Genomic DNA, 24,760 nt, shown 5'->3' with positions numbered 1-24,760 from the left:
TAATGATAAGCTTGGAGGGTACTATGGTGTTGAATGCTGAGCTATAGTCAATGAACAACATTCTTACATAGGTATTCCTCTTGTCCAGATGGGATAGGGCAGTGTGCAGTGCGATTGCATCGTCTGTGAATCTATTGGGGTGGTAAGCAAATTGAAGTGGGTCTAGGGTGTCAGGTAAGGTAGAGGTGATATGATCCTTAACTAGTATTTGATTGTGAGGTATTCTAGGTCAGGTGAACAAAGGGACTTGAGTTCCTGTATGTTATCACAATCACACCATGAGAAGTAAATCATAAAACATATACCCCCACCCTTCTTCCTGGAGAGATATTTATTCCTGTCTGCACGGTGAACTGAGAACCCAACTAACTGTACGGACTCAGACAGTATATCCTGAGAGAGCCTTATTTCAGTCAAATAGAGTATGTTACAATCCATGATGTCTCTCTGGTAGGAAATCCTCGCCCTGAGCTCATCAACTTTATTATCCAGAGACTGAACATTAGCGAGTAATGTACTCGGAAGCGGTCGGCGGTGTGCGCGCACTCCTGAGTTGGACTAGAAGTCCACTCCGAGTACCTCTCCTCTGCCAGCTGTGTTTTGGGTCCGGCTCTGGAATCAGTTTAATTGCCCTGGGGGATACAAACAAAGGTTAAAAAATTTTTTTTTTTAAATAGATACACTTAGGATACAAGGTTTAATGAATGACATTAATAATGTTCTGTAATCAGTACAGTGTTACATAATAACTCCTTGTGCTTTATAGAACCCTTTGTTTGAGAATGAAGCTGTCTCCATTGGTGAACCAGTTACATCACCAATGTCAAAATACAATCTCAATTAAATGTTTCAATGGACAGACAGCCTTGCCGTGTGACTGCCCGAGGCTACTCTCCACTAAAGTAGACAGAAGAAAATAATTAAATGGTTTGGGCTTTGATTTCAGAGGAAGTGTAAGAAGCTTTTGGGCAACTGCAGTTATTCAGCCAGTTCAATTATGTGTCTTCACCATAATTTATGACTTTCCCTCTTTTTCCAGAGACTGTCTACGATTTGCACAATATTTGTTGCAGAATTAGCCATGTAGGCTAATATGACAAACGCATGTTCTTTCATCTCCACTTTTTTATAATGGACTGGTTGTTTATATGGACTGGTAAAACATACGGTCTTGTAGATCTAGGAGGGAACATCCAATGTTTTGTCGTTTTTGGTTAAAAAAAAAGTAGGGGGAAAGAAAGCAAAAGCAGGAAGTTCTTAGTCTGACTGATTCATTATTACTGTCCAAATGCCATTTTTCACAACAGGAAATGATCAAAATCTATAATATGGAAGACTAGATTTAAAACAATTTTCATAACACCTTCAGTTTCCAAGGTTACCACAGAGGCAGCTCTATTATTTAGAGTCCTGTGGGGACACTATTTGTGTTACAGAGGAAAATCCACACATATGGTGTAAGAGCATTTGTGCCTTTTTACATGTTGGTCTTTACTTTAAAAACGTGATTTGTTTTGTCATTTGTTTGTATCGTGTTAAGATGGAGTCGTCCAGAATGCAATATTATGAGAACAAGTGAAAACAGAGGATAATCAAAGGATCCTCATGCAAACATCTGACTGTAATGTGAAGATCAAAGGCCTCATGAAGTCAGAGGGCCTGAGCAAAATCTTTTATGTTCAATGCCATCCCATATGAGCACTCACTGATCAAGGAAGTATGGGGGAGAGAGATTAAAGACATTTGAAATAAATGACTACTCTGTTTTGTCCAATGCACGTTAAAGCACCTCTCTCTGGCAAAGAAAAATAACAAAAGGTGCTTTTATGCTAATTATTTTAATAATGATCTAGTGGCATGACAGGTGTATGGTAATGATATATTGTAATGGCAATAAAATGGATGCAAATTATGTTCTTAAAGTCAGGAAGCGTCACTGTCAAACAGGCTTAAAAGTGAGCAGAGTGGCAATGAGGGGGAGGCTCATTGCTAAGCGAGGATAGAGTAGAAATCATCAAGCTACTCTTTAGATCTCCTAAATCAATAGCAAGCGATGGCATACACTTGTCGGGGTTCTGCACAGCCTTGAACGATTGAAGTCCAGCACCTACAGTACCGCACACGGTTCCAACTGAAAGCTAGACACTCTTCTGCCACTATATATCCTCCTCTTTCCCCTCTGAAATGATCTGTCAGTTGGTGGTGGCAGAAACAGAGGCAGGTCACAGGTGCCAGAGAAATTATCAATCTCCTGCTCCCACAGAAAACAAGTGTGAACGTTTACCCTCCCACGAGTGCAGAGAGGACTGTGCGGATGCATCCACCCAGGGCATTAGATTGTACTGGTACTGGAGCGAAGAATAGACTCCTCTTCACAAGCAAAGGTGACTGCTGACCTAGTTTGAGACTAGGCCCAAGTCTCAAGGTCACACTTCCTCCCACACATCCTGAAGGTTTTGTTTGTTCACAAGCTGCCCAAAGCCATTCGTATTCTCAGGTGAACACAAGGAAGTGTGTTTTTCAATACACACTAGGATCATTCTATATAGATAAAAGCAACACTTGCAGACTACTTTGGGTTTCTGTTGCGGTAGTCATCTTGAGAAGAATGTACTGCAGTCAAAATAAGCTCTCAGAATTTAAAAGGGAGCTTCTATTTGTCTGTGCTGATATACTATCACCTCAAACAATCAGTTAAATTCTGAATGGACCCCAGGACAATTAGCTGTCCGACCTCGTATTCAAAATGGAATAAATCCTCTTATCAATGTGAACATTCACTTTGTGTTGCTTTCAAAACAGCTGTTTCCAGCTGCTCAGAGTCCTTCATGGAACCAAGATCAGTATACTTTTGATGCCAAATAGGGTCACAACAATGTGCTGGGAACTTATATAAAGAGCATGTTTCTCCATATAGCATGTGACATAGTCAATAAACACAAAAAAGCGATCTAAACATGATTTTAAAAACTTTCTTTGGTTTTTCCTTACTAATGCGCTTAGCAGTAATAGTCCAGTAGACACACATGGGATGACTAGCAGTTTGCTGCCACACTACTGCCCTCTACTGGAAAATAAGCCTCATATAGTGTGAAATACCATTTGGAAATGGTGGGAAATTACTTGAAAGAATTTGTTTAAAAAAAATGCTGGTACTGAGAATTTTGAGACAAAACCATGAGGTTCCTTTGAAACAAACTGACAGAATAACACTCAAGATGTAATGCACAGTGTGTCTTATTCCATCATGTATAGGAGGTATTCTATATCCAGATGATCAACTATACAAATGCCTTATCATCCCAATACACCAATAGAACGGTAGGGAGGGAATCTGAACATGTGTCAACATAATCCTCACACAGGAGGTCCCTACCATTCTGAGGTCTATAAAACAAGAGGCTCCTCATTTCAATGAAAGTGTCTCCACGAACGGGAGTCAATTTGTATCCCTGGTTGAGTGAACGTTCCATAATCGAATCATTACTTTATTAATTAAGATATAATAAAGAATATCTAATTGTATCTGCTATCCACAGTCCATTATTCTGATATATGATGAGAGAGAGACCATCTCATCAATGTCATCAACTTTATTAGAATGTTTACTGTTGGCTGGATCTAGGTCTCGATTTCATTTTCCTTTTGTTTCGATTTTAGGGTTTTGGTTGTCTCTTTCCAGAGGAACGATGGCTTAAGAGTGCACTATTGAACCACTTTGTATTTACAAACGGAACTAAACACATTCCACATTATAAAATGTTTTTGTTTGCACACATACAGTATGTCACATTCTCTTTTTTCTCGCTCTGATAAACCAAAGAAAATCAGAATGCTAGATGGAGCCCACTCTTCATATATACTATGCCTATTATATGAGTAACATCAAAGCCAGCTTAAACTTTCCCTACCACTCAACACTAACTGTCCCTTGTGGATATGTCCTGCTGTTAGAATGAGTAGGTGAATCCTGCCACTCCTTCCATTTCCCTCCCTTCAGGCCTCGCTAGCCAATTGCCAGGAGGGCCATGCCCACTCCCCCCCCCCCACAGACAGCTGTCTAAAAACATTCATCATATCCAGTAAGACAAGCAGCCACAAAAACATCATGTTCTATCTCTCTATACGTCCTTGTTAGAAAGAGAAATCAATTTCTCTTTGGCAAAAATATTGAATACACTGAATAATCCTATTGACAAGGACTAACCTGCAATACCGCCCCATTGGCTTTCGTGTCATTGGCTCATTGGCTTTTTGCTTCTCTAACACCATTAGCGACGTACAGATGCCACCTATATTTGATCATTCAAACCACTGATTCAGGCTATAGAGAGACATGGGACGATTTCCCTCTCTGTCTACCCTGAAACAGCTGTTTTAGGTCTAATTAAAGGGAAGTAGCAGGTGTCACCTGAGCCCCTACTGTGGGGCCACACCTGGTTGCATTAAGTTGATCCAAAGTGGTTTAGACGGACTGCCTGCACTGTGGTGTCTCACATTAGGCCACGGGAACTGAGCACCTGCCTGGATTGAGCTGAGCAACAGCACTACAGCTCTGCTCTACAGTGTGGAGGCATGCCAAACTGGCGGAAGTGTGTCTTCTCAATGACCCCAGGGACAGTTCAGTCATTTCTGCCACCGCAGCTGAGAAGTGGCAGCATCTGTAAATGAACAAGCTTTTGATGTGGTCCTGTGGTCACTTTGAGATAAGGGCTGGCTGTACCCAAGATAATTTCCTCATGTTCGGAAAGCGAAATACCTGCTTGTTTTAAGCCTTCTCAGGATTTCACAGGACATTTAACTTTATACCTCTCATTTGTTACATCTTCAAGGCATTTACAAATGTCCATTAAGAGTATCCATGAAGCGTAGGAGGAACCCTTAACCTCAAACGGCTTGATGCATTGCATAAATTGTCTTTGTGATGCTTAGAGATACTGCAGTGGTCAGTAGTTATATTGACATGGCAGCTAGGGAGTAGAACACAGCCCCCTGGGGAGTTGCTTCCCTGAGCCAATACATTGTTGTACTGCATTTGCTCTGAGCCTAAAGAAATATAAACTTCATACTAGCCCACAGTTTTCAATTTTGCCAGGAACAGACTTATCAACGCTATATTGTGTTGTCTCTTTGACAACCCAATCGGCAACGTACAATTTGACATTTACATCATCCAGGTATGCTCCCATGTCAGTTTGATTGGTTGCTGCCTGAGGTAACACTGTGTTTTCTGTTTCTTTTTAGCAAAATAATACATTCATTTCATGAGTCAACAGGCTAAGACTGGCAGCTTGTTTAGAGCTAAACAGTGTTTAATTGGATTCTGATCCACGGCAACACCACCGCAGGGTTTATTCATTCCCTTATTTTTTTTCAGAGAGCCAGCAGTGTAATGGGGGGGTGATTTCATCCCTGCGATGGGGCCTTGGTAGTTTAGTGTTGCAGGCCTCTGGGAATGTTCTGTTGACAGTCACGCTCCACGCTGCCCTGGTGCCCTGGCTGGCTGGGGTCCTGGCATCCCTCATAATGTCACCAGCAGCGCTTATGCTGCTAATGCTGCTGCTGCAATGGAGAGACAAGCCTAGTGTTGCAGGGATTAACCTACAGTGAGTCCAGCAATTGTCTGTAATACTTTCCGGCTCTATGGTGGCAGCTAACACGCTAAAGGGACTGTTCATTACAAAGTCAATGTATGGGATTTGAAATGGGGTGCTATAGTGCTAGTAGCAAGGTCACTTGGTTGACTGTAATCTTGAGGATTATGATGATAATAATCTATGACAAGATTATGTAAATGTAATTACAGTTGGGGTTTTCTGGGAGGTCTTTTTCTACCCCAAGTTGCTTTCCACAGCTGGTAGAGAGACACTAGAGGAAACTATAAATTATGGTTTTACACTACTTCGGAGTGTCCTAACTGCCACTAAATGTTTGAGAATATTCTGTCCAACCCAAGTTAGTCCAAGAGAGCCAATAGTCAATCCCACCAATAGATTCAAAGGAAAATCACCACAACAAAAGGACACCCTGAAACACATTGCCACTTTCATTTAATGTCAGTGTCAGTGCTATTGGTCAGTGTTCAAACAAATATTGCATTAGAGCTCGGAGGTTGTTTATCAAAAAGTGTTGATCCAGAATAGATAAGCAGTGCATGTTGTTGAGTGACACCAGCTAACGAGTCCCTGGGCATAACAGACACATTGAGATCTCTCAGCCCTCTCTCTACTACATGAACCAGGAGAAGGTCAGAGACCCCTGCCGAAAAGGACGTTGTAAAACGGCCAGCAGGTGATGTCAGCATTGACAGCCTGGGGAGAAATAGCATTGCTGGGCCTCTGGCATTCACTGCACTCACACCCCCCTCCCCCTCCCTTCCCACACATACAGTACACACCCCTCACCCCCACAGAGTGAGACACGTCTGAATAATACATCGCTCTCTCCTGCAGGGACACCCCTACCTCGGACAGACCCAGAGATAAACAAACATGGCATCTACATCACAGTGTGAGCCATGTCTCTCCCACAGCACCTCATGCAATAATACACACACACACTCTCACTGCATGCCCATCTGAGGCCAAATGTATGTTTCCTCATCATGTTCCAATGATGCAGGGACTCACACAGGGACTTTGACCGTGCTACCCCAGCCCATTATCAGCCTGAAAATGTCATGGCACTTTTTTTGCAAAAGTCAAATGTCACCGTAGCTGACGTTTTTCTCAATAAATTGCAGTCAATTGGGAAAAAAACGAGTGTCAGAGGGTTGACGTTTATCTCAATACATTGGGTTCAATGGGAAAAGATGAGTGTCAACCAATTGAATCGTATGTCAATAAATTGCAGTCAATGGGAAAAGAGGAGTGTCAGTGTTGACGCTTATGTCAATAAGAAAAGATGATTGTCACAGTGTTGATGACTAATTTAATACAATGCATTCAATGGGGAAAGACTAGTATCACAATATGGACGCATAAAGAAATGCATCAGAGATGACACCCTCCTCTCTCTTTTTCTCCCTCCCTCCCTCCCTCCCTCCTCTCTCTTCCTCACCCTCCTTCACCTCCATCCCTCCTTCACAGAAACCAAGAACCTTGTTATGAATTCTTGAATGAATTTTGATGAGGATGTTGGTCCCCCAAAAATGTATTGACTTGAAACTTGAAACTACCTGTCTAATTGCCTGCCTGTCTGTGTCTGCCTGTATGTCTGTCTGTTTACAGGAAATGACTTAATTGGGGGTCATAGGGGTGGTTTCAGAGAGTAAAAAAGGTTTAATTTTCCAACATTTTACATATTTGTGACCGGGGGACTGTCATGATCCGGCATATAACATTTGAAGTCAATCAACCCAAAAGCTTCTTTTTTTTAAAAGCAGTTATAGAAGCTAAGAGCCTTGTTATGAATTATTGAATGAATTCAAAAGAGGATATTTGTCACATTTTATTTTTGATTTACTTGAAATGTTGAAACTGTCTGTGTCTGCCTGCCTGTCTGTCTGTGTCTACCTGTCTGTCTGTAGGAGAGAGGAGGGAGAGGGAGAGATAAGAAGAGAAGGGGGGAGGCAGGGAAAGAAGGAGGGACAGAAAATGGAGGGGGAGGGGAAGGAGAGAGAGGTTGTAAGTGGAGGGAGGGAAAGAAGGAGGGAGAGAGAATGGAGGGGTGAGAGCGAGAGGAGGGGTGTCGTAAGTGGGGGGACAGACAGAGGGAGAGGGTGAAGAGGGGAGAGAGAGAGAGGAGGAATGGAAGAGTCAACAGACAGACAGAGGTGGGAGAGAGGAGGAAGAAGAGAAGAGCAGGAGGGAGGGAGGGAGGGAGGGAGGGAGGGAGGGAGATAAAGAGGCGGTAGAGAGAGAGAGACGAGATAAAAAAGAAAAGCGTCAACGCTGTGACACTCATCTTTTCCCATTGATTGCAATGTACTGAGAAAAACGTCACCTACTGTGACATTAACTTTTTTTTCAAATGTGCCAGTAGGACATTTTCCTATGATATCATGTTGGCTACCCAGCAGCTGATAGCAGCTAATATCTGAGACTTTCACATCTTTGGAAATAAAAAGTGGGAAATGTGGAATAGGGTATGGGAAATATGCTATCCTTGATTTGTTGAGAATAAAATGTAGCCTATAACTCAGAAGAAGTCAGAAGAAGTCACTATTTTTGTTTGTTTTTCCAAACAAACCTGTGGTGCATTGGAATGCCCCCACAAAACCTGGAGGGTGGGGAAACGCATGAACAATGGAGTGAGCTCCCAGAATTCAGGCTGTTTACATAGCGAGCTAGTGAATAGAAATGTGTGAAACATTTTGCAGTCCCTTGTGATTCTTAGAAGAACTGGCTGCCTTGTTTTCCATCTGCTTTACATACGGGAACAGCTCCACGGTTTGCTCTGAGATTATTTGAATTTCATGGGGTGTCTGACAGGTAACAATAGCGCTGTGTCTATAGATTATTTTGAGGTCTGTGACAGGAGATTTCCTCTTGTGTTTGTTCAGATTTCCCAAAACCATATTATAATGGGATCTGAGAACTCAAAGATCCTCGGATCAGATCAAAGAGACATGCCTATAATTATTTTGTAGCTTTTTTCATTAGCCGAACACATACAAAGATACCAATCAAATATCAATCTCACACAGCTACTGTACACTACATGAACAAATGTATGTGGACGCCTGCTTGTTGAACATCTCATTCTAAAATCAGGGTATTGATATGGAGTTGGTCACCCCTTTGCTGCTATAACAGCCTCCACTCTTCATGGAAGGCTTTCCACTAGCATTAGTGAGGTCGGGCACCAATGTTGGGCGATTAGGCCTGGCTCACATTTGGCATTCCAATTCATCCCAAAGGTGTTCGATGGGGTTGAGGTCAGGGCACTGTGCAAGCCAGTCAAGTTCTTCCACTCCGATCTCTGTATGGATATCGTTTTGTGCACAGGGGCATTGTCATGCTGAAACAGGAAGGCACCTTCCCCAAACTGCACAGAATCGCCTAGAATGTTATTGTATGCTGTAGCGTTCAAATTTACCTTCACTGGAATTAAGGGGCCTAGCCCGAACCATGAAAAACAGCCCCAGACCTTTATTCATCCTCCACAAAACTTTATAGTTGGCACTATGCATTCAGGCAACTAGTGTTCTCCTGACATCCGCCAAACCCAGATTCATTCGTCAGACTGCTACATGGTGAGGCGTGATTCATCACTCCAGAGAACCCATTTCCACTGCTCCAGAGTCCAATGGCTGCGAGCTAAACACCCCTCCAGCCGACGCTTGGCATTGCGCATGGTGATCTTAGGCTTGTGTGCGACTGCTCGTCCATAGAAACCCATTTCATGAAGCTCCAGACAAACAGTTACTGTGCTGACGTTGCTTCCAGAGACAGTTTGGAACTCGGTAGTGAGTGTTGAAACCGAGGACAGATGATTTTTACTCGCTACGCGCCTCAGCACTCGGTGGTCCTGTTCTGTGAACTTGTGTAGCCTACCACTTTGAGGCTGAGCCGTTGTTGCTCTTAGACCTTGTAACTTCACAATAACAGCTCTTACAGTTGACTGGGGCAGCTCTAGCAGAGCAGAAATTTGATGAACTGACTTGTTGGAAAGGTGGCATCCTATGACGGTGCCACATTGAAAGTCAGTGAGCTCTTCAGTAAGGCCATTCTACTGCCAATGTTTGTCTATGGAGATTGCATGGCTGTGTGCTCGATATTATAAACCTGTCAGTAACGGATGTGGCTGAAATAGCCACATTCACTCATTTGAAGGGGTGCACAGACTTTTGTATATATTGTGTATATTTAATGTTGGAGCACCTGCTGGGATGATCCCCCATTTGGTATAATACATTGTGTTGTTCTCTACCATGAATTATTTTATACATATTATAATAATCAGAGCATGAAAGAAATCATGTCTGAAGAAAATGGATGCAAAAATATGCATTGCTATTGCATCCAAATAGGTATTGTTGTATTTATCTTCAGCCTGTTTAGCAAGCAATTGTAATGAAAGAGTGATAGAGGGAAGTGAAAACAAATTGTTCAGCATTTCACGTACTAATGACTTCACCATCAATTCCCATGGGTGAGACTTTCATCCAGCATGTCAAACCAATGAGATGATTCTGTGGATGAAATCACGCTGTGCAACACACACCCTGAAGCACAAGATTTCTCTTTCAAAGACACACAGTGCCATGGAGAAGGACTTTTAACACACAGGTTGAAAGTGTTCTGTATCTCCACAAGGATTCTGCCTACAGCTACAGGCCCCGTAGAGTTACCAGGATAGAGCCTACAGCTACAGGCCCCATAGAGTTACCAGGATAGAGCTTACAACTACAGGCCCCATAGTGTTTTTTATTTATGTATTTATTTACAGCTCAGCATTTAACACCATAGTACCCTCCAAACTCGTCATTAAGCTCGAGACCCTGTGTCTCGACCCCACCCTGTGTAACTGGATCCTGGACTTTCTGACGGGCCGCCCCCAGGTGGTGAAGGTAGGAAACAACATCTCCAACATCACCCCGCTGATCCAGAGATCTTCTGTTGAATCTGACAATTAATCTTAATGGTTGTACAGTCGTCTCAAATAAAACTGTGAAGGACCTCGACGTTACTTTGGACACTGATCTCTCTTTTGACGAACATATCAAGACTGTTTCAAGGACAGCTTTTTTCCATCGACGTAACATTGCAAAAATCAGAAACTTTCTGTCCAAAAATGATGCCGAAAAATTAATCCATGCTTTTGTTACTTCTAGGTTAGACTACTGCAATGCTCTACTTTCCGACTGCCTGGATAAAGCACTAAATTAACTTCAGTTAGTGCTAAATTATATTTATTTATTTGATTTATTTCACCTTTATTTAACCAGGTAGGCTAGTTGACAACAAGTTCTCATTTACAACTGCGACCTGGCCAAGATCAAGCAAAGCAGTGCGACACAAACAACAACATAGAGTTACACATGGAATAAATAGGCCATGGTGGCAAAGTAATTACAATATACCAATTAAACACTGGAGTAATTGATGTGCAGAATATGAATGTGCAAGTAGATACTGGGTTGCAAAGGAGCAAGATAAATAAATAAATACAGTATGGGGATGAGGTAGTTGGATGGGCTATGTACAGGTGCAGTGATCTGTGAGCTGCTCTGACAGCTGGTGCTTAAAGCTGGTGAAGGAGATATGAGTCTCCAGCTTCAGAGATTTTTGCAGTTCGTTCCAGTCATTGGCAGCAGAGAACTGGAAGTAAAGGCGGCCAAAGAAGGAATTGGCTTGGGTGGTGACAAGTGAGATATACCTGCTGGAGCACATGCTACGGGTGGGTGCTGCTGTAGCCTACAGCTACAGGCCCCATAGAGTTGCCAGGATAGAGCTTACAGCTACAGGCCCCATAGAGTTGCCAGGAGAGAGCTCACAGCTACAGGCCCCATAGAGTTGCCAGGAGAGAGCTCACAGCTACAGGCCCCATAGAGTTGCCAGGAGAGAGCTCACAGCTACAGGCCCCATAGAGTTGCCGGGATAGAGCTTACAGCTACAGGCCCCATAGAGTTGCCAGGATAGAGCTTACAGCTACAGGCTCCATAGAGTTGCCAGGAGAGAGCTCACAGCTACAGGCCCCATAGAGTTGCCAGGAGAGAGCTCACAGCTACAGGCCCCATAGAGTTGCCAGGAGAGAGCTCACAGCTACAGGCCCCATAGAGTTGCCAGGAGAGAGCTCACAGCTACAGGCCCCATAGAGTTGCCAGGAGAGAGCTCACAGCCACAGGCCCCATAGAGTTTCCAGGATAGAGCTTACAGCTACAGGCCCCATAGAGTTGCCGGGATAGAGCTGTATGTTCTGTTTGTCAGTGTGTCCAAAATTATTGATGGAGTGTCTTGTCCTTTCAATATTGTTAACATGTTTATCATTATGATTGACTCAATCGCTGAGCTTTTGAAACAACAGGACTTTGGCACATATATAGATCAAGGTCGTCTCAGCAGGTGTGTTAAAGTTCAGCTTGAGGACACAGGGGGAGGGGAGGCTCTCTAACACACTTCTTTTCTACAATGTGCATCACTACATTAGAGCTTTTACTCTACTAATATTAGATTGTTTGATTTTCTTGTCATCTGGTGCCCTTTCCACCATAATGAGACCCCACTCTCATTTAGCATGTCTTTTCAATAGAGCTGTGAAACTATCCTCCTGGCCTCCTCACACACACACAATCCTTCACAGATCATCTAACTGCATTCCCATCGCCAGTCTCAGGCAGCTGGCCCATTTCCATCTAATAGTCAGACTAATCGCCAAGGGAGGAATTACCACTAAATTAAGGACTAAACAAATGTTCTAGTTTATTGGAGGCTGTAAATGGATGAGCCAAGCTGAGGCTATCCTCCCTATTGTGTTGTCAATATTTGTTGAATTTTGTGCTGCTCCATACCACTTAAAATAGACTTTATGGGCATTGATCGAGGGAGTTTGATGAAATAGCATATTCTGAGGAAATACACTGTGCTTAAAGTCGTCCTCCATTCTAATTTTCACCTCATTTAAAACCTGATTTACTTAACAAAAGGATGTCCAAGTATGACATAACACAGCACAGGGGGGGGGGTACTCTTTTGTTCTCTCTTGCTTCCCTACCGGTCCTTAAGGAAGGGGTGAGGCCGACGACATCACATCTGACCAGCAGGTCTTATAACCTGGGCACAGGAGGTTGGTGGCACCTTAATTGGGGAGGACAGGGTCATGGTAATGGCTGGAGCGGAAGAGGTGTAATGGTATCAAATACATGGTTTCCATGTGTTTGATGCCATTTCATTCGCTCCATTCCAGCCATTATTATGTGCAGTCTTCCCTTCAGAAGCCTCCTGTGAACTTGGGCAATGCCATGACTGGCGTTTCCCCTAAACCAGTCACCAATGAAATGTTGGGCTATTCATTTCCTAAACAGTCTGGTAAAACCAGACAATGTATAATCAATTATCTAACAAAAGTGTTTACGGTGTTAAACTATTTTCAATTTGCTCCAGTCCACTGAGCATGCTACAGTTTGTGCAGGTTATCCAGCCAAATCAAGCCTGGCTGCAACAGTCCAAATAAAATCGATGCGACATTGATAGATTGATCTTGTGAGGCTAGAGCTCTGGGAGGTCATGAGCAGATGTGACTGGGTAAGAGAGCCACGGGTTGACTGGGTTTACACAGTGTGGGTGTACTGTGACAAGATGTCACCAACAGGACATTTCTTTCATGAAGTTCAGTTTTTGTAAAGGGAAAACCTTCCATTTTTCACTGTCATCCATGCTATTATTTGCAAACTATGACACTTGAAATTAAGGATTATTAATTTACAATGGTATTACTATTGCATGGAATTAAATGGCATGTAAAGTAATGCATGGATGCTCCTCGTCTTCAGAAATGACTGTCAAAAAAGCAAAAAAAAATAACCAGGGCTTTACAATGATGGTGAAATTTGGAAAAGTTTGTGATTAAGTGCGTTAAAACCTTCCTAGAAGTAATGGGTTGAAGGAGGGACGTGTCAGAATGCTGAATTTTGGCACTTTAGCAAGCCTTTATTCATGTGAAAAAATGTCATATAACATGCTTTTAAAATGATATATTGGTGCACGATTTCTACTTAAAATATCAAAGGGACACAAAAGGCACTCTTTCTGTTGAACGACCCTACTTACTTTTTAAAAACGTAATCATTTTCGTTACTATGTAGAATATAAGGCTTCCACAAGAGCCTAACTGCCTTTTATGGGGATTTTTTTTCCATGACATTCCTCAGTCCTTCATCTCCTTCTCCACAGGTCATTGTCAGGTATCTTTTGCTTCAGAATAAGAATATGATTTAAACCTACAGTTGAAGTCAGAAGTTTACATACACCTTAGCCAAATACGTTTAAACTCAGTTTGTCACGACATCCACCGAAGGTGGTTCCTCTCCCTGTTCTGGCGGTGCTCAGAGGTCGGGGTCGTTTCCTTTTCCGTTTGTTTTGTCTTTGGTTCATTCACACCTTGTTTTCATTTGCTTTAATTTCTGTGTGTATATTTACCCCTGTTTACCCGCTTAGGTTTGTGCAGGATTATTTTCTTGTTGCTCGTGGAGGCTTTCCTCAGTGTATTTCGCTATAGTAAGGTGCGTTGTGTTTTTGCGCTTTATGGGAGTACTGTTAGTTCCCATTGTCTTGGGCGTTGTTTTGGGGTATTGTACTGTACAGTTTTTTTTGGACTTGCCCTTATTAAAATATATACGCTACTGACATCTCTGCTCTCCTGCGTTTGACTCCTTACCTACATTCAGTGCGTAATGCAACACAGTTTTTCACAATTCCTGACATTGAATCCTAGTAAAAATCCCTGTTTTAGGTCAGTTATGATCACCACTTTATTTTAAGAATGTGAAATGTCAGAATAATAGAAGAGAGAATGATTTATTTCAGATTTTACTTCTTTCATCGCATTCCCAGTGGGTCAGACGTTTACATACATTCCATTAGTATGTGGTAGCATTGCCTTGGATCAAACGTATTCGGGAGCCTTCCACAAGCTTCCCACAATACGTTTTTGGCACATTCCTCCTGACAGAGCCGGTGTAACTGAGTCAGGTTTGTAGGCCTCCTTGCTCACACATGCTTTTTCAATTCTGCCCACAAATGTTCTAAGGGATTGAGGTCAGGGCTTTGTGATGGCCAATCCAATACCTTGACTTTGTTGTCCTTAAGCCATTTTGCCACAACTTTGGAAGTATGCTTGGGGTCATTGTCCATTTGGAAGACCCAATTGAAACCAAGCTTTAATTTCCTGATGATGTCTTGAGATGTTGCTTCAATACATCCACATAACTTTCCTACCTCATGATGCCATCTATTTTGTGAAGTGCACCAGTCCCTCCTGCAGCAAAGCACTCCCACAACATGATGCTGCCACCCCGTGCTTCATGGTTGGGATGGTGTTCTTCTGCTTGCAAGCATCCTCCTTTTTCCTCCAAGCATAATGATGGTCATCATGGCCAAACAGTTATATTTTTGTTTCATCAGACCAGAGGACATTTCTCCAAAAAACACGATCTTTGTCCCCATGTGCAGATGCAAACCGGAGTCTGGCTTATTTATGGCGGTTTTGAAGCAGTGGATTCTTCCTTGCTAAGCGGCCTTTCAGGTTATGTCGATAAAGGACTCGTTTTACTGTGGATATAAATACTTTTGTACCCGTTTCCTCCAGCATCTTCAAAAGGTCCTTTGCTGTTGTTCTGGGATTGATTTGCACTTTTTACACCAAAGTACGTTCATCTCTAGGAGACAGAATGTGTCTCCTTCCTGAGCGGTATGACGGCTGCGTAGTCCCATGGTGTTTATACTTACTATTGTTTGTACCGATGAAAGTGGTACCTTCAGGCCTTTGGAAATTGCTCCTAATGATGAACCAGACCTTTGGATGTCTACAATTTCTCTTCTGAGGTCTTGGCTGATTTCTTTTGATTTTCCCATGATGTCAAGCAAAAAGGCACTGCATTTGTAGGTAGACCTTGAAATACTTCCACATGTACACCTCCAATTGACTCAAATGATGTCAATTAGCCTATCAGAAGCTAAAGCCATGACATCATTTTCTGGAATTTTCCAAACTGTATAAAGGCACAGTCAACTTAGTGTATGTAAAGGTCTGACCCACTGGAATTGTGATACAGTGAATTTTAAGTTAAATTATCTGTCTGTCAACAATTGTTGAAATAATTACTTGTGTCATGTACAAAGTAGATGCCCTAACCGACTTGCGAAAAATATAGTTTGTTAACAAGAAATGTGTGGAGTGTTTGAAAAACTAGTTTTAACCTCTTCAGTCGACCCTCTACTTTTTTGAACATTTTGTTAAAAATCGCGCAACATTTCAGCGCCCTGCTACTCATGCCAGGAATATAGTACGTTCATATGGTTAGAATGTGTGGATAGGAAACCCTCGGACGTTTTTAAAACTGGTTAAATCACGACTGTGGCTATTACATAACGTGCGTTACATCGGAAAGCGCAGGAAAACCTGATCACAGAAAATGGAAATAAATATCCTTGCGCCACTTCCAGCAATTGTTAACAGTGAGCCGAATTAGATAAGACCGAGCATTCAACTCCCACAGCATCCCCGTGTTGTCGAGAGTCTTGTGAATTTAATCATCTTTGATTCTTGGTTGAACCGAAAGAGGGGCACCGCTTACCTCCGGTCTCCGCCCAGATCATTCCGGAAGAGCTCTCTCCTGAAATTTTTTCCAAGACGACAGCTAATGATATTTACATCACCTACGGATGATTTTTATCGCTTATTAACGTTTACTAATACCTAAAGTAGCATTACAAACGTATTTCGAAGTGTTTTGTGAAAGTTTATCGTCTACTTTTTGAATTTTAAAAAATGACGTTACGTTGTGAAATCGCTGTTTTTTTCATTTATCACACAGTCTACATATAACGATATCTTGGCTTTATATGGCCCGATTTAATCGAAATAAAGACCCAATAGTGTTTATGGGACATCTAGGAGTGCCAACAAAGAAGATGGTGAAAGGTAATGACTGTTTTCTATTTTATTGTGCGGTTTGTGTAACGCCGAAATGCTAATTATTTTGTTTACGTCCCCTGCTGTGCTTTTCTGTTGTAGTGTATTGGTGCATGCTATCAGATAATAGCTTCTCATGCTGTCGCCGAAAAGCATTTTAAAAATCGGACTTGTTGCCTGGATTCACAACGAGTGTAGCTTTAATTTGATACCCTGCATGTGTATTTTAATGAACTTTTGAGTTTTAACTAATACTATTAGCATTTAGCGTAGCGCATTTGCATTTCCAGAGCTCTAGTTGGGACGCAAGCGTCCCAAGTAGAGGCAACAGGTTAATGACTTCCACTCCAACCTTTAATGACCCAGAAATTGTCCATATGTACAAAAAGCTTTTGTGTACAAATGTGTTTACATCCCTGTTAGTGAGCAATTCTCCTTTGCCAAGATAATCCATCCACCAGACAGGTGTGGCATATCAAGAAGCTGATTAAACAGCATGATCATTTCACAGGTGCACTTTGTGCTGGAGACAGTAAAATGCTATTCTAATATGTGTAGTTTTGTCACACAACACAATGCCACAAATGTCTGAAGTTTTGTGGGAGCATGCAATTGGCACGCTTACTGTAGGAATGTCCACCGGAGCTGTTGCCAGAGAATTTAGTGTTAATTTCTCCACCATAAAACACCTCCAACGTCATTTTAGATACGTTGTTTTAGAAAATTTGGCGGTACATCCAGTTGGCCTCACAACCGCAGACCACAACATTTTGGTAGGCTATTTGTTAATAAACTTGTCTCTAATTAAATGCAGCTTCTCATCTGTCATTACTTGTTGCCCTAGAAGACTAAATAAACCCTTGCTCATCAGATACGATGTTATAGCCTAGCCCACATCGATGGAATGAAAAAGGGGGCATATTATACGAACGTCTAGCAACCCAAAGGCATGGAGTTCGAATCTCATCAACGCAAACATCTAGCAACCCAATGGTTTCAAGTTCCAATCTCATCACAGACAACTTTAGCAACTACCTACTACTTTTTAGCTATTTTGCAACTACTGTTAGCTAACACTTCCCCTAATGTGAACATCTAGAAACTCAAAGTGTGCGTGTTCCAATCTCATCACTGACAACTTTAGCATTTTAGCAACTACTTACTACTTTTTAGCTGCTTTTCAAATTTGTAACATATAATACAAATTGTAATTCTTAATAGGATAAACATATCAAATGAAATGGATGACATCCACAAATTAATACATACAATAAGAAATGTAACATGTCATACTAATTGGAGAATGTCAGATTTACGTACAGAATGATACGAAATAATCTGAGACAAGGTTGCTTTTGACTGTTGAATTTGTATAGTGCCTTACAGTCATAACATATACCATTGTTCTGGCACGCCCTTCTCTTCATTTTCAACTCTCCATTTTGTAGCATTTCTCTTATTGAATTAAACTCGGACATTTTCCTTTTTGCATCATTGGATGGACATTAACTATTTGTGCCCAAGTTCCCAAAAGCATTTGGCAATTACTGTGCATTTGGCGATTGCCAACAGTTACGCCCTAAAACTTGAGTTTAAGCACTAATGCCAGATAAAAAATAAAGGCGAAAAAAATGAAAGCCCTAGACATGAATTGCACAAGAATGATAAAAAAAATTTTTTTTTAAATGTATGCATTGTTTTCTCTTTATTTAACCCGCACAGTCAAAACCCAGTGGTGCCTTATCGCTATTATAAACTGGTTACCTACGTAATTAGAGCAGTAAAAAATAAATGTTTTTTCATACCCGTGGTATACGGTCTGATATACCACAGTTGTCAGCCACTCAGCATTCAGGGCTCGAACCACGCAGTTTATAATTATAACTAAACATTGTTCTATCGTGATGGAGAATCTGGGGCAAATTACAGTATTTTCAACCTAAATTTAGTTTCCCCGTCAAAACGAACGAAGACGCTCAGGCGTCTTTTTAGATATTTTCTAACCCTGCTAAATTAGGTTAGCCAATAGCAAATGACAAAATATATAAAGAATAACAGCGCCATTTGGCGGCTGCAGGGCTACTATGTCACTAGCCGCTACTGGAGCTAGACGTCAGCACAGCTTGAGGCTAGATCAAACTGTCAACTCTTCAGACTGGAGCAAGGGGAGCTGGCAGGATAGATGTATTTCGTTGTTGTTTTTACGAAAAATGTGCTTCGTGCAAAATAATGTGATATTACTGTTTGCATGATCGAACCCTATCATCACGTCGACAAGGAACATAAATAATGTATTCGTTTTCTACACGGAAGTATTTTTTTGCAACACCAACATCTACATATGTCGATAACTGCAAGTGTTTTGGGCATTATGTGTTTACCATTTATTTGTCCACATGTTATAATCTTATTGTCGGGGTATTAAAGAGAACATGTGCCCAGTGATTATACGTTTGCTTGTGGACGAGCCATACAGTATTTCATTAGATATCTGATCCACTCTAACAATATTTGGGTATAGGGGTCTTTGTTTCTTGCTCTTACCGCACTCGCTCCCTGAAAACCTCTGTCTTTCAAATTTAATTCACTGACATATCACAGGTGAGGAATTATATGGAAAATTGTGGTTTTAATAGAAGTCTTGTGTATTCATTAGAGTTAACAGGTGGAAAATGTTTTGCAGGTAGGCAGCCCCCAGCTAACTAAGTGTATGGTTATAACATTAGTGGGTTTCAGACCAGATGGATTGTGCACTGTACCATTTTGATTGGGTCTAACAATTGTCTCTATTTCCACAGCACTAGTCTATGGCAGAACTGTGGTCAGCTATCTCTGCTGCTTTGCCTGTGACAGAGGCAGATTTTCCACTTGACTTCAGTGAAAAAGTTGAGCCCAGTGTGGTGGATGTGCTGAAACGTTGCAGGCAGCAGCTGTACACCGGGAGCGGTCGATGGAGGCAAAACGCTCAGATAATCTTGGCCTTTTCCTGGGAGAAGCTCAACACAGGAACATGGCGTGATGTGGACAAGGAGTGGAGGTGTTTGTATTCATATGGCTGCCTGTTCAAAGTAGCTGCCCTATGCCGTGATGATGCCTCATCAGCTACAGTGCAGGAGGCCATACGGACATGTGACTTGGGCCTGCTCATGGGGGCAGCCATCATGGACAAAATTTCACAGATCCTGCAAAATGATATCGGGAAGAGGGACTCCAATGAGTAGAATCCCAGTGAAGGAGTTAGTGCCAAGGTGGATTTCATATCTTATACTGTGTATGTTGTGGCCTGTTGCTTTCTAACCAGTCAATGTGAGCCTGTGTCATATCCCTTTTGTTCTTTCTCATAATTTTCTTAAAGGCTACTAGGCTATTTTATTTAGCTTTGCATATTGCTTGTTCTTCAAGTCAAACTGTGTGTTATTTTATGCTATGTTAAATTCTATTTTCTCAACAGAAAATGAAGGTTGACTGTGTCAGTGGTCAAGCAGGTTCTGGCAATACCAAGGATACACTGTCCATCATTGGAGAGTTTCAAGAAAGATTACTTGGATCCCCAAAAGCCAGTCATATTAGAGGGTATCATAGATCACTGGCCAGCCTTCAAAAATCACCCTTGGAGGTACCTTTTTCTTTATTTTGTGTCCTTCTCTAGTCCCTTGCCCTTACCTTCTCATAGTCCCCTAGACACCTCTGTTGATTTTGTTTTTTCCCTTTGCAAAGCATAGAATACCTGCAAACTGTTGCTGGTTGTCGGACTGTACCTGTTGAAGTGGGCTCAAGATATACTGATGAGGAATGGTCACAGACACTCCTTACGGTCAATGAATTCATCGATCGCTATATTGTTGTGAAAGTAAGTACTTCCTCATGAAAAATTTTACCCCAAGAATTAGCCAAGGATAGATGCTCTTCACTCAATGCCTATTCCCGCTCTCTCTCTCACTTTAGGACGCATGAAGTTTGGGATATCTTGCTCAGCACCAGCTATTTGATCAGGTTGGTCATTTCACTGTTCTGTTCTTTTACATAACACATTTGTGTGAGGATGTCAGTGTTGATATATACTGAACAAAAATATAAACACAACACGTAAAGCGATGGTTTCATGAGCTGAAATACAATATCCCAGAAATGTTTCACATGCACAAAGAACATATTTCTCTCAAATGTTGTGCAGCAATTTGTTTACATCCCTCTTAGTTATTAGTTATACTTTGCCAATATAATCCATCCACTTGACAGATGTGGCATATCAAGAAGCTTATTAAACAGCATAATCATTACACAGGTGCACCTTGTGCTGGGGACAAAGGGTCACTCTAAAATGTGCAGGTTTGTCATACAACACAATGCCGCCGATGTCTCACGTTTTGAGGAAACATGCAATTGGCATGCTGAATGCGGGTATGTCCACCAGAGCTGTTGCCAGATAATTTAATGTTAATTTCTGTACCATTAGCCGCCTCCAACGTCGTTTTAGACTTTGTGATACCGGCCACCAGGACAGCTGATGAAACTGAAGAGTGTTTGTCTGGAATAAATCCCTTTAGTGGGGAAAAACTGGCTAGCTGGGCCTTGCGCCCCTGCCAGTCATGTGAAATCCATAGATTAGGGCCTAATGAATTTTTCAATTGACTGATTTCCTTCCTTATATGATCTGTAACTTAGTAAAATCTTTGAAATTGTTGTGGTTATTTTTGTTCACTATAAGACTAAAATACAACAAATGTATATTTTACTGGAAATGTAGGATACATGCTTCTATAATGCTTGCCTCCATTTTTGTATTGTACAAATGACATTTAAAGCATACAAGTTTTTCAGTTACAAAAACACTTTTGTTCAATGTACTCTTCTCCAAGGTCGCCAAGCTTAAAGATGACATCCATATCCCTGACTACTGTTGTCTTGGTGATGAAGATGACATCACAATCAATGCTTGGTTTGGGCCAGGAGGTACAGTGTCCCCCCCTTCATCAAGATCCTCAACACAACTTCCTGGCTCAGGTGAGTCTAACACATCCAGCAAGTAGGATCAGACTCAAAGCAATTTGGACCCTGCCAGAGATATGTGTGATACTGTATTTTGGCAATCATAATTTGGTGACTGCATGGTCCCCTATTTTGTAACAAGTGGTTGGGAGAAAGTACATTCGACTGTATTCCCCTGACACCGAGAAACTCTACCCTCACCAATTGCAGCTCCTACACAACACTAGTCAGGTTAAAATTCCATTTGAAATCTCTCCATGCACCAGGTCTATGATCTTAAAAACAATCTAGCATATAAATGATCTACCTAAACTGTTAGTGCTGCACACTTTGAATGGGAGAAATTAGTCAAGTGTTTGCCATTTAAACACAAAGCTTTCTTTAATGCAGGTGGAGGTGGAAAGTCCAGACGTGGTGCGATTCCCAGAGTTTGTGAAGGCTCCCTACCTAGAGTGTGTGTTGCAGCCTGGGGAGGTATTGTTCATCCCAGTCAAGCACTGGCATTACGTGCGTTCTTTGGAGCTCAGCTTTTCTGTGAGCTTCTGGTGGTCATGACCCATGATGAGGGATCCAGATTCAGGTTGTTTTTAGTCAGAATTTTGGTTATTGCAGTGGTCTTGTAAAATGCAAGTCCTGTGCTCACGTATGTTGTGACTTAGGTCTGAATGTTATTTTCTTCTTAAACAATCATTAACATGTCTGTCCTTTCATTGCTTCAGCCGTCTTAGCCTCGCCCACCAAATGGCTTTAAAAACACCTTATTCTATAAACAAATTCATGGTCAAGTGACAATGGTAATTCAAAAAGGAATACGGTTGGAAACAAGTCTCAATTTACATAGTTCACAACGGTGATTCATGTTGAAGAATTATGGGAAATTTGCTGAACTCAATTAACTTGAGTAGAGGACAATAGCCTATCACTATGGCTATTTTACATAATTAAAAGTATCCCACCTCATATCCATGACAAAGGAAAGCCAGTTGTGTTCAATCTATCAACACTTGAATGTGATTATGGCACACATTGAATGCCAAGCTACCTGCATGATTGGCACTTGCTTCTACTCATTACTAAATTAAATGAAGGAGCAGTTAGTGTATGCTCATTTCCTACTGCATATAAAATATGGAGTTGTTACCCATTTAATCTGATAGGGTATGCTTTTTCAAATTAGCATATTTAATTGTTCCCAAATTATTCCTGCAGATACTCAAAGATGAGGTAATGTCCATAATGTATTCAAATAAGGCAGTACTATTCTAATTTAACATCCTAATGAACCACAGGCACAAATTATGGACAAACATCTTTCCATTTAAACTGCCTGAAAGAATGATTGAAGTAGTTGCCACACTTCCCAGAATTGCTCCCCTAGAAAGTAACTTAATAAAATTGAGATAATCAAGTTAAGAGTGGAGCTCACAGGAGACATTGCACTGAAAGTTCTGACAGCTATACATACATCCGTGAGGTTATGACCTCCTGGTCCTCCGGGTCTGAGCTGTAGACCGAGGAGTGGGGGTGGGGGCCGTGTTCTCTTTGGCTGCTGACTGAGTCTCACTCTGAGAGGACGGAGGTCTATACACATCTATAGAGAAGGGAAAATGAAATTATATGAATGACTAGATAGGTAAATATGTTTTTTCTTCGTCTTGAGTCGAAACAGATGAAAGTGATATGTATACACAGACCATTATACAAACTATGGTAGATTGTATAGACTATCATGGTACCACTTGTGTTGCAATTCTTTGATCAGCGCAACATTATTACCTGGGATCTCATGTGGCCAGAAGTCCTCACAGGCAGGGCATCGTGGATCAGTCCTTCCTTTGAAGTATCTGGCGACACAAGGGGTGTGGATTTTGATGCCACATGTAGGATTTTCACACATCTGGCACTGAGAGGTAAAAAGACCAGATTATTACAAAAATGATGCATGAAACCAAATGCATTGCCTAGAAAGCCAGGCTATATCAGTGGTGTCAATCCCATTTAAATTCAGGCAACATATTTTGAGTAGCAACTACACCATTCATGAGAAGCATATCCAACAAAACAGACATTAGACATGCAACATTAGACATGCAACATTAAACATTCTACCTTCTAGCAAGTTTGAACAGAGAGCAGAGGACTGAGAAAAGTGAGTTTGGGAATCTGACAAAAAAGCAGATGTTACACCAATATGGATTTGACATGGGGTCCAATTTAGTTAGCAGGAGGAATACATAAGATGCAACTTATTTACTGCAATTTAAATTTAAATTGTATCACTTTACCTGCAAGGCCACATTGTGACAGATATGGCAGACCTTGACCTGGTCTTGATACAACATCCGAATATATTGCTCCATCTCCATTATACATCGAGTGGAGAGAGAGTAGTCTCCATTTTTCTGAAGAAAAGACAAACACAGATTGCAAGTCAATCAGTGGCTCAAGAAGCAATAACTGCATGCATAGAATCTGTCTTCAGAGACAGCACCTCATTCAGCCACTTATCCTGAACAAGCCTGTTCAGTACATGTTCCGTTTCTCTTTTCTTTAGCTTCTTTGTCTGGAGGCTGTCGGCACAGTTAAGAATGTCCGTGGAAGAGGCGGTTCCATTGTCAGAGTCCACAATTAGGTCCATCTAAAAAACAGATACAAAAATAAGAACATGCCAGTTATTACAGAGATATTCAAATTTTATTTCATTCTTAAGTCTTATTGTCAGTCATTTACAATTGACTAAAAACAGCATACTCACTGTTTTTCGAAATAATTCCAACTCGTTGTCTGCATAATCAGTTGACATCCTGGTCACATCAGTTTCAGCCATGTTCACCTGGACAGGAGAAGATGTCAACAGGGAAAATTAGAGCAGTTCATGATGGTAGTAGTAAAAGAGCTTTGTGAATGAATTTGATTAGTGTCACTGACCAAAGCATGGTACTGAAGACCATCCTCTTCAGACATCCCTTTTCTGATCTGCATGAACATGGGCTGCAGCTGGGCATTGATAACCTCGATGAATTCATCGAGTTTATCATGAGCATAGTGTGCTGTATAAAAAGGGGTACATGTGAATGGCCCTCAACAAAAATATTTTTGGCCAGTTTCTCAGACCTAGATTAAGCCTATTCCTGGACTTAAAGGCACTTACAATATAGAATCTCTATTGTGTCTAGAAAACTGGACCTTTGAGTTT

General features: G+C 41.5%; 1 protein-coding gene and 1 pseudogene across 3 annotated transcripts in view; one reads left to right on the top strand and one right to left on the bottom strand.

The window, feature by feature from the left end:
• Positions 1–321: 321 nt before the first annotated feature.
• Positions 322–24,760, bottom strand: part of LOC115110331 (non-structural maintenance of chromosomes element 1 homolog) — a 31,161-nt gene continuing 6,722 nt past the window's right edge. The window contains exons 3-9 of one of the 3 annotated variants that reach the window (XM_029635905.2): positions 24,493–24,614; positions 24,320–24,397; positions 24,056–24,202; positions 23,850–23,966; positions 23,341–23,467; positions 23,030–23,155; positions 322–632 (exon numbers count right to left, since the gene is read on the bottom strand). In XM_029635905.2, coding sequence (XP_029491765.1) covers positions 23,040–23,155; positions 23,341–23,467; positions 23,850–23,966; positions 24,056–24,202; positions 24,320–24,397; positions 24,493–24,614 — 707 coding nt within the window. In that variant the 3' untranslated portion in view covers positions 322–632; positions 23,030–23,039. Of the gene's footprint in view, positions 633–19,736; positions 19,758–21,926; positions 23,156–23,340; positions 23,468–23,849; positions 23,967–24,055; positions 24,203–24,319; positions 24,398–24,492; positions 24,615–24,760 lie in introns of those variants that run through there. The other 2 variants (XM_029635906.2, XM_065010115.1) reach the window with 2 other exon arrangements.
• LOC115110332 (lysine-specific demethylase 8-like) lies at positions 18,690–22,357 on the top strand (annotated as a pseudogene).

The sequence above is a fragment of the Oncorhynchus nerka genome, linkage group LG26 (assembly GCF_034236695.1).
Source record: "Oncorhynchus nerka isolate Pitt River linkage group LG26, Oner_Uvic_2.0, whole genome shotgun sequence".
Lineage (NCBI taxonomy): Eukaryota > Metazoa > Chordata > Actinopteri > Salmoniformes > Salmonidae > Oncorhynchus > Oncorhynchus nerka.
The sequence above is the reverse complement of the archived record's forward strand: the minus strand, read 5'-3'. Positions and strand labels throughout refer to the sequence as shown.